Here is an 11,308-nt window from a genome sequence, read left to right on the forward strand (position 1 = left end):
CTGACATTTATTCTCCATGCTCTAGTTATCAGTATATAGAGATCTGAGCAACCAGTGTCATTTTCTGCTCCCTACCCAATCATCTTCTATCATCAACTACTGCTTCATGTTGCTCCTTTATCCATGTCATACCTGTGTTCCTTTGTGGCAGTGGTTCTCAACCAGAATAGATTTTTTCCATTAAGGGACATTTTGCAATGTCTGGAGACATTTCTTATTGTCACAATGGGAAGGGTGCTACTGGCATCTAAATGGCAGAGGTCAGCCATGCTGCTCAAAATCCTATAATGCACAGTATGCACCCCCCACCCCAACAAAATGTCTTCTTATTTAAAATTTCAGTAGGGCTGATGTTGAGGAACCATGCTATGTAGAAACTGACTTCATGCTCTTTATTTGATCTCCCACCCCTGAGATGTTCAATTTAATAACTTGTCTTGATTCAGACTAGCTAGTCAGTGGCAAAAATAAAAAAAGGAAGGTTATTTCTGATGACATCTATGTCTTAACGCTTTGGTTAAAGTGAGGCAGTAGCCATCATCTTCACGAAAAATGTTTTACTTGTTGGTAACTAGTATTATCTGTTAACACGAATACATTAATTCATTAATCTGACCACTTTTTCCTTTCAGCAATGTCCAGGATACTTTCTATGTCAATGATATACTCATACCTGTACATAATTTTTAATGGCTGCTTATAATTCTAATTTATGGATTACTCTGGGTTTGTTTTGGTTGCAGTTTATCAACATAAAAAGCAGTGGTGGTGAACCTGACTTCTTCTCTCTCGTATAGTATGAGTATAAATTTAAAAAGCTTCGTTATTTTTCTTACCTTCTTTGACCAGCCAAAGAGTCCTGAACTGGCTTTATAACTCTCTTCAAGGCATTCTCCCTTTGGCCTCCTTCCATTTATATTTGGGCTGTGTCCTGTTAAAATTCGTATTTATCAGACAGTCTTCTACCTATCAATGTGATATCTTTAGTCCAACCTTCTCTTTCTTATGCGAATCATCTGTAGTTACATAGCAAGGATTTGACTTTTGATAGCTTTCCCTTTTAGAAATGAATACAGTAGAATCATGCATGTACTTAATATGAATATTTTGAATTTCACCTCCCGAACACATGATGTCTATTTGAGTGGTACCCAAACTTCCTCTACTCTATGGTCATGAAATCCAAGATGATATGTGGTTGTTTTCAACGGACATTTATTGACCACTTCTGCTCTTTGATAAGATAAACATAGTATAGCTTATTGGGATACTTCCTGTATTCTCTGGAGCTAAAGTCAAGAAATACTCAGATATCTTATTTTGCTAAAAGGAAACATCTGGTAAAATTTTGGAAAGTACAAAGCCACATGACTATTAAAGCTCTTTTATGTCAGGTTTTATGATCTGAGTCAGGAATATGTCATCTATTTCTTTGATGTAATGTAGGTATAGTCCACAGTTCTTATGTATTTTCTCCTCTGTTTTTAGCCTTGGTCAAAGCTCTCAGAAATTACTCTTTATTCTTTCCTCAGTGTTTGGATTCAACAGGAGAGTGTATTTTCATACTATACAATACTAACCCAAAACTCTTCTACAAAGTCTTTTTATTTCTGTCACTACTTTGAAACCTTCAATCCCATCTCATCAAGTCTCAAGGACATTTTTGTCATAATGTGCATTGCATTAGGTTTTAATATCGAATGTATGACATTTATTCTCCATGCTCTAGTTATCAGTATATAGAGATCTGAGCAACTAGTGTCATTTTCTGCTCCCTACCCAATCATCTTCTATCATCAACTACTGCTTCATGTTGCTCCTTTATCCATGTCATACCTGTGTTCCTTTGTGGCAGTGGTTCTCAACCAGAATAGATTTTTCCATTAAGGGACATTTTGCAATGTCTGGAGACATTTCTTATTGTCACAATGGGAAGGGTGCTACTGGCATCTAAATGGCAGAGGTCAGCCATGCTGCTCAAAATCCTATAATGCACAGTATGCACCCCCCACCCCAACAAAATGTCTTCTTATTTAAAATTTCAGTAGGGCTGATGTTGAGGAACCATGCTATGTAGAAACTGACTTCATGCTCTTTATTTGATCTCCCACCCCTGAGATGTTCAATTTAATAACTTGTCTTGATTCAGACTAGCTAGTCAGTGGCAAAAATAAAAAAAGGAAGGTTATTTCTGATGACATCTATGTCTTAACGCTTTGGTTAAAGTGAGGCAGTAGCCATCATCTTCACGAAAAATGTTTTACTTGTTGGTAACTAGTATTATCTGGCCAGTAAACATTACTACAATTAACATAAAATAAGGAAGTGAGGAAAGTAAAGCATATTTTCTAATAAGGAATAAAATTGGAGAGACTAATAATCATGATTATTATAATTACTATTAATAAGTATGATTATCCTTAGATACTCTCAAATGATATTTGTTGTTATGAAAGTTGCACTTGCAAATATATTTGAGAAAACTCCATGGGCAGCTTAATACTAACAGTTTCATTTTTTTTCTCCTTCCTTTATGTTTTTCTTCAGACATTTCACATTTTCAAGAACAAAATGATTTAAAAGGATTATTAGAAAATCTCCATCAAAACATCCAAGCTAAAAAAAGAAAGAATGTAGAAATCATGTGGTTGGCTGCAACGGTAAGCACTCTCATGTCAAATCTCATTGCCTGTCCCATCATGATCAGGAAGCATTATCAGCTATCTACTATGCAGGGTCCAAACTCTGTGCATTATCCAGGGCATGAGATATTTTAACTCTCGTTGGTACTTATATCAACAGACTAAAAATAAGATGGAGGAGGATGTACTGAACAAGAAAGAATCTTACTCATTGGTTGTTCTTATCAACCCTGGGTGTTTTCAGTATTCTGAGATGTAGGTATAGTCCACAGTTCTTATGTATTTTCTCCTCTGTTTTTAGCCTTGGTCAAAGCTCTCAGAAATTACTCTTTATTCTTTCCTCAGTGTTTGGATTCAACAGGAGAGTGTATTTTCATACTATACAATACTAACCCAAAACTCTTCTACAAAGTCTTTTTATTTCTGTCACTACTTTGAAACCTTCAATCCCATCTCATCAAGTCTCAAGGACATTTTTGTCATAATGTGCATTGCATTAGGTTTTAATATCGAATGTATGACATTTATTCTCCATGCTCTAGTTATCAGTATATAGAGATCTGAGCAACTAGTGTCATTTTCTGCTCCCTACCCAATCATCTTCTATCATCAACTACTGCTTCATGTTGCTCCTTTATCCATGTCATACCTGTGTTCCTTTGTGGCAGTGGTTCTCAACCAGAATAGATTTTTCCATTAAGGGACATTTTGCAATGTCTGGAGACATTTCTTATTGTCACAATGGGAAGGGTGCTACTGGCATCTAAATGGCAGAGGTCAGCCATGCTGCTCAAAATCCTATAATGCACAGTATGCACCCCCCACCCCAACAAAATGTCTTCTTATTTAAAATTTCAGTAGGGCTGATGTTGAGGAACCATGCTATGTAGAAACTGACTTCATGCTCTTTATTTGATCTCCCACCCCTGAGATGTTCAATTTAATAACTTGTCTTGATTCAGACTAGCTAGTCAGTGGCAAAAATAAAAAAAGGAAGGTTATTTCTGATGACATCTATGTCTTAACGCTTTGGTTAAAGTGAGGCAGTAGCCATCATCTTCACGAAAAATGTTTTACTTGTTGGTAACTAGTATTATCTGGCCAGTAAACATTACTACAATTAACATAAAATAAGGAAGTGAGGAAAGTAAAGCATATTTTCTAATAAGGAATAAAATTGGAGAGACTAATAATCATGATTATTATAATTACTATTAATAAGTATGATTATCCTTAGATACTCTCAAATGATATTTGTTGTTATGAAAGTTGCAAAGAAAGTATTGCTGCTCAGAGATTCTTCTCTGACTTGAATCAGAAAAACAAAAATAAATAATTATAGAGAGAAATAGAACATAACAGAAGTTAAAAAGTTGGCCGTTGAACTTAAATGAGAAAGTATTGCTGCTCAGAGATTCTTCTCTGACTTGAATCAGAAAAACAAAAAGAAATAATTATAGAGAGAAATAGAACATAACAGAAGTTAAAAAGTTGGCCGTTGAACTTAAATGGAGCTATATTTGCATCATGGTTCTCCTCCGATGGGTGCGAGTTACTTAACCTACCTAAGCCTCAGTATCCTCATCTGTAAAATTAGAATAATTTTACCTTCTTCTAGGGCTCATGTGAAGTTTATTTTAAAAAATCAAATCTATATGAAATCTCTTAGCATTGTACCTGGTCCACATTAGATGCACAATAAATGTTAGCCATTTTTAATTTTCTCATTCTTAGTATTGATGAGTGTTTCTCTCATCTGCCGAGAGGTACCATGTAGATGTTTAAAATCTCATAACATAAAACAGAGTAGAAAAAAAAAAGTAAAATAAGAGGATTTGAGCTATTTAAAATTGAAATCAAGTATCTCATCCAGGGAATACAGGTTTTTCCCCTTTTACAATAAACTTGTTGCTCCTGAGCTGGGATTATCACTGTCATACACTGTAGATCAGGCACCCTCTCTGGCAAATGCCTCCTTTGCTGGATGTTTCATATCCCATATGGCTTCAGCAGTCCCACACCTCATGTACAAAGAGTGAAATACATCCATCCTACTGGCTTTTAAAATAAAAAGGTGATGTTTTTAAGTTTGGTGGGGCAGATTAAACCAATTGACTATCACCAATTAACATAAAACCAAAGACATATTTGTTGTGTTTAGCCTAAAAGTGTTTAGAAGAGACCAGTACTTTATAGTAATCTGCAAAGGAACAATTAACTTTTTACATGTGTGTTACAGATATGTCGCAAACTAAATGGTATTCGTTTTACCTGTTGTAAAAGTGCCAAAGACAGGACCTCGATGTCAGTGACCCTTGAACAGTGCTCCATCCTGAGAGATGAACACCAGTTGCACAAGGACTTCTTTATCCGGGCGCTGGATTGTATGAGAAGGTATTCCACGTGTCTCCAAGTTTCTGGGGTTTTTTTTCCTAAGATAATTTTGAGTTGTTTTTTAAAAATATGTTTTCTAAAATACATATTTTACTAGAGGACTAAACACTTAGTAACTTCGCTGTATTTCTATGGCTTATGACATGACATGAGAGGGAAATTAATTTTAAGTATTCACCCTACTCATTTTAGCCAATAAAAGAGAATGTGTCCATGCACACATATGATAATATACAAGGAGGATATATTGCATTAGCTCATTAGCTCAAGCTAACGGGCTCTGAACATTTCATATATGACATTTGAAGAGCACATTTTCTTGACATATAAATAGTTATGAGTAGGTACAAAATAACACTAAGTCGTTATTCAAACAAAGTCTTTCAAATTGCAGCAACTAATAGGTGATCTTCCCATGGCCTGCAGGGCCTCTGGGTTGGTAACCTTCCTCCCAAAATTATTTTCACATCACTCATCATAAAGATAGGTTGACAGTGACACTTTAAAATAGAGAATCGGCATTGTCACTCTGCTGACATTAAAAATGCTGTGCCTGAAGTCATGTTTCTTGATTCATTTCCACAGTAATTAAATCTAAAGTCTAAGCCATAATGGGAAGAAAAAAGTGCCTCATTCACAATGTCTATCAGCAAGGACACTCGTTAATTAAAAAGTTAAGCAAAATTGTCTCTTCGCTGCAAAGACTAACTCAGAAGCACACCAGGAAGCATGGGACAGGCTCCCGGTTCCCAGAAAGGAATGTCATGTGATGTGCTAGAGAGGGCTTCTCTTAGCTGGCATGTGATTAGCTTCCACCTTTCTTTTCACTGCTGCAGTCTTGTCAGTGGAGACGGTGACACTTGCCTACGCTCGTTTTATGCCTTACATGTTTTTCCACTAATGAGAGGTTTCTGAAGTCCTCTGTTTTACCCCATTTCATGTCTCTTGGCATTTCCGTTGTTCTGTAGAGTTTTATCATAATTGTTTGATAAACATATGAGGATGTCTTAGAGGCCTGACATGAACATCTCCACCATATAAAACGTGTGTGGTTGATATAAAAAAATTCTTTTAAAAATAATCTCTCAGCCCTAATGTGGAAATTTTAGAATCTAAGTTTGAAATCTTCCAATGTGCAGAAAAAGAATAAAAATGTCACTATGGATGGAACAAAGGTGCTTGGTAAGGAGGGCAGAAGCGTACGTTATTAAAGGCCAAGTGCACCACAAAGTGATTTAACTAACAAACTATCTGGAGGGTGAAATTGCTACCTATTTATTTAAGGTAGATGTTAGAGCTCTTAAATTAAAAAAAAAAAATCTTCAAACTGGAAAATAAAGGGTGTCTCTCTCATATACATGTTAAACCATAATACTACATATTTTGGTATTGCATAAGGTTGTTCATAATTAACATTGTACATGCAACATATCTGCCCACGACATAACATTTATGGGGGTTCATTTTGAACTGTTAAAGTAAGGTGATAGAAATTGTATCTAAAAACACTAAAAGTTTTAACTTCCATATCCCCATATCCCCACTACTGTGGTGCTATTCTTCTTCTTTCTTTTCTTTTCGTCTTCTTCTTCTTTATTTATTTATTTATTTTTTTTGGTAAATTTCCAATCTGTCTAATTTATCCTTTGGTTTTGTGTATATGTGAGGCTGCATGAGAGTGTGGTATGGGTTTGTCTGTATGTGTATGGATGCGTGCATGTATTTAAAGAAAGTAAGACATGTTCTTTTCTTAAATAACTTCCTTCGTTTATCTCTGGGTATTCTGTTTTACAACAAAAGCTTATAGGTTTATAAGCTCCAGCAACATAGCAGACTAAATAAGCCAGCTGACTTGAGTTTGAATCCAGGCTACATGTCACTTACTAGCCATGAGCAGGTTAATCTCTCATTGCCTCTTAATGCCTTAGGCAAGTTAGTCAAACTCTTTGTGCCTCAGTTTCCTCATCTGTAAAACAGATGTGATATAATGGTAGTAGCCACTTTCTAGGAGTGTCTTGAGGATTAAATGAATTGATAAGGTAAAGTGATTAGAACAATGTTTGACACATGGTAATCACTATCTAGTGTTTATTAAATAAATAAAAATCAAATATTATTAATATTAATATTGAGGTTATCTTTCTGATCTTCAAGGTACAATAAAATCTAGCTAATTATAACCTCTGTAGTTTTATGTTTGTGAATATATTATGACATAAGGTTGGACTTCAATACCATGTATTAAGATTAAATATCCTGGTAACTCTTGTAAATAAGGTTCCAAATGTTTAACCTATTTAAGAAAATGAGCTCTTTAAATAGCACTTTAAAAATGTGCATGTGTTTACAAATACTATGCTAATTGTGGAAGCATCGCATTAATTAAAGTAAGCCTGGATAGGTTTCTTATAAACATTTTTTGATGTTAATGTGTATTATTGTAAGCCCTTACACATATAATCATAGAATTTGAGATCAAGAAGTCACCTTAGAAATTTCACTTTATAAATAATGAAACTGATCTCTAAAGAGTATTTTGGCACAGTCTAAGATAGAAAATATTAGAACAGTAGAACATGGGTCTCCCAGTTATATTTTAATGTTATCTTCTTTGTACCAAATGAAAGGAAATACTGTCACTTAAAATTATGCAGTAACACGTTTAACTACTTAAAACTTGTTAGTTAAAATATGTGTCACAAAAAGAAAAAAAATGTGATTTTAGAAATTCAAGACTGTGTGCAAAACCAGAGTGATCTACCCAAATCCCGACACCTTGGCGAGCAAATTCTATCTTTAGAAAATTAACTCTTTAATTTCAACCTTATCTATCACATTTTCAATTATGTTCTGAGACACTGGTTTCATTCTTTTATGTTTACGCCTTCTTTCCTAGGGTTGCTCTATGTCAGTGTAGCATAGTCGTCCATGACTGGTCAAAACAACTCAGTTTAGTAAAGTTTCCAACCTCTGTTGCTATGTTTATGGGTTGAGGAGCATTAGGAGTTTTCCTCAGTCTTCAAGGTCTCAGATAAAAAGTCCTAGAATTTACACTTGGTTTCTAAAAGGCTGACACTGTCTCTCAGTGACTATGAGCTAGAAGATTTGGAAATCTTGCCCTACTAATAGCATCAGGGAATCTAGGAGTAGCTAACCTAAGCATGGAATAAGGGTTGGTGCTCATTCGAGGTCCCCAGAGTGCAGTATTCAGCACTCAGGCAGTGGAACTTGTGAATGTCCAACCCTTAAATGACTACAGAATTTCTTATCAACTTAGTATATCCTATAAATAATGCCCCAGAAGCCCCACCTCAGGAACTGAGCAGAGCAAATAGATCATTAGTAGAAATATGTTATCATCATCTTCATAGTCAAAAATAAGCATCTTTTGAGAATCTACTACGGCAGAGTACCATGCTAAACAAAGGGAGGAAATACATTTGTAATAATATTAGTAGCTAATAGTCAAGGAGTACTTACTATACACTAAGAAATACACTAAACATTCTATGTGGGGAACCTTTGTTAATCCCCACAATGATAGTAGGAGACAGATGAGGCCACACGAAGGAAGTGTTAATTATTAGAGTGGGTCAGAGGATAAAAGGAGTCACTGTGGCCTGGGGGAGTCCTGAGGAAGGTAGGATTTGAACCGTGTCTTGAGGATGCGTACTATTTGGGTAAGTAGCAAGGAGGAGTTAGAAAGTCCTGGACTAGAACTGTCTAAATGGTTAAAGCTGAGAGTAGTGCTTATTCATTCATGACAATTGTCAACTGTTTTTGTTTACATAAATGACATCATAATGTGTGTCACATTGAACATCTTATTTTCTTTGGCTGACATCATGTTTTTGAGATTTGCATTTATAAATAAGGTCTAGGTTCCTCCTTCTAACAGTTGTATAATATCATGTTATACAACTTATATGTATAGACCACAATTTAGTCCCCTGTTGAATTTTAGTTTCTGATGTTTTACTATTACAAAAGCAATAGTGTAATAGATGTTCTCACATGTTGTATTAGTCCATTTTTGTGTTGATATAACACACTACCTAAGACTGGGTAATTTATAAAGAACCGAGGTTTATTTGGCTTACGATTCTGGGACAGCTGCATCTGGCACAGGCCTCAGGCTGCTTCTACTTAAGGCAGAAAATGGCAACTTGCTGATACAGGCAGATCACATGGCGAGAGGAAGCGAGTGAGAGAGAAAGAGAGAGAGGGAGAAGGTGCTGGGTCCTTTAAACCATGAGCTCTCATGGGAACTAACAGAACAAGAACTCACTCACTCCCCACACCCACACCCCCCAGTTAATCGATTCATGAGGGATCCACCCCTGTAACCCAAACCACTCTGCTCTGCTCCCAACATTGCCAAGTTGGGGATCAGGTTTTGACATGAGCTTTGGGGGGACAACACATCCAGACTCTAGCACATGTATATCCACGAATACAAGTAGGAGAGTCTCTCTAGTATATCAACCCATAAGTAGAATGGGTGGTAAGGTATTTCTATTTTCGAGCTCTCATGGGAACTAACAGAACAAGAACTCACTCACTCCCCACACCCACACCCCCCAGTTAATCGATTCATGAGGGATCCACCCCTATAACCCAAACCACTCTGCTCTGCTCCCAACATTGCCAAGTTGGGGATCAGGTTTTGACATGAGCTTTGGGGGGACAACACATCCAGACTCTAGCACATGTATATCCACGAATCCAAGTAGGAGAGTCTCTCTAGTATATCAACCCATAAGTAGAATGGGTGGTAAGGTATTTCTATTTTCAATTTTACTAGATGCTGCCAGATTACTCTTCCAAATGGCTATTCTAATTTCTATCCCACATGACATGCACGTGTGTTTCCATTTCTCCACATGCCCCAATACTTGTACTACACGAGTTTTTACCAACCTGATGGGTAAAAAGTGATCTCTTGGTTTAATTATTTATTTTCTCAGTGACATAAAGTGAAATCAGACATCTTTATAAACATTGATTGGCCATCCAGATTTCCATGTCCAGCATCTCATCTTTAATGCTTCATATGTTGGCGTTTTGCATATAATTGCAAGTTAAGAAAGGGTTCCAGCATGTGTAAACAATAGGTCTGTTTTATTTAAGTAAGTTTAGAAAAGAGGGTTTTAGTAGGGGTAGTTTTTAAAAAATATATTTTTTGTTTGTTTTATTAATTTTTTAAAATAAAAGCATAGTAGAGTAAGACAAGAAGGTCCCTTGGGTTTGGATAGAGAAATACACCATGTTTTCACAGGAGCCTGTGACAATATATGAGGCTTTTTAGCAGGGCAAGTTTGGGGTTTGTGGGGAGGGCGGGCAGAGCTCCCTTTTAGAAAAGGGAAGGAAACTTCCAGCTGAGACACAAACAAAAACCTATAGTTGGTTAGGGAATTGATGGATGTCTTTGCACTTGGAAAATTAGGTGTAGCAGGAACTAGTGCTAGAAGAGGCTCATTCTCATTAAAGAAGCCCAAGATGCAGGCAGCCCAAGCCTGAATGATGTATGGAGAGCAGTTATGCCCAAACCTATAGAGTGTGTTTATGCTCTGGAAGATTGAGACAGGAGAATCAAGGAAATGATTCCCAAATCTCATTCATTTAACCACCTAGTGATTATTCCAGAAGCACCACCTGACCAGTTATTTATTTTAGCCTTGTCCTAAGTGATGATATCCATGAATTCATACCCTTGATATGTCTGTTATGTTTGTCTTCACGCCCATGAAAATAAATCCAAACTATTATGTGTCAGTGTACTGCCTAAAAATTATTGCCTTCCATCAGAATGTTTACTCTGATAAACACTGTCACAGAAAGACTTCAACACTCCTAACTTGAATTTTGGTTACAGTGCTTCAGTCTCTAGTCTAGATAGATCAGACTGGAAGTCTTCACAGGCCATTGTCTAATGAAAACTGCACTGGGGAGGCAACAGTGTTTATGGAAGAGCAGCCAAAATATTGCAGATTTTATCCCGATTGGAAGATTACAGATGACAGAGAAGTTCAAATGCCCAGCATAATATATTTATACCCAAAGGATAATGGCCTGAAGTCCTTTGGGCAAAAATGTATTATGCACAATTACACCCCATTCTTTTCCATTCATTGAGCATATTGGAATTCATATGAGTGTGAATGATATCATTATAGGAATCAAGAGTGTAATTTACAAAGCATAGCATTTGCAAAATTGGTAATTTATTAGTAGTAACAAATCAATCACACATGATATTTCTCACATGTGAT

General features: G+C 36.2%; 1 protein-coding gene across 1 annotated transcript in view; it reads left to right on the plus strand.

The window, feature by feature from the left end:
- The window catches only part of INPP4B (inositol polyphosphate-4-phosphatase, type II, 105kDa), a 303,350-nt gene that overhangs the window by 231,465 nt on the left and 60,577 nt on the right, over positions 1-11,308 (plus strand). Inside the window, exons 17-18 of the mRNA XM_008583251.1 lie at positions 2,548-2,660; positions 4,882-5,036. Coding sequence (XP_008581473.1) covers positions 2,548-2,660; positions 4,882-5,036 — 268 coding nt within the window. The remainder of the gene's footprint in view (positions 1-2,547; positions 2,661-4,881; positions 5,037-11,308) is intronic.

This window comes from Galeopterus variegatus, unplaced genomic scaffold, assembly GCF_000696425.1.
Source record: "Galeopterus variegatus unplaced genomic scaffold, G_variegatus-3.0.2 Scaffold2869, whole genome shotgun sequence".
NCBI classification, from domain to species: Eukaryota; Metazoa; Chordata; class Mammalia; order Dermoptera; family Cynocephalidae; genus Galeopterus; species Galeopterus variegatus.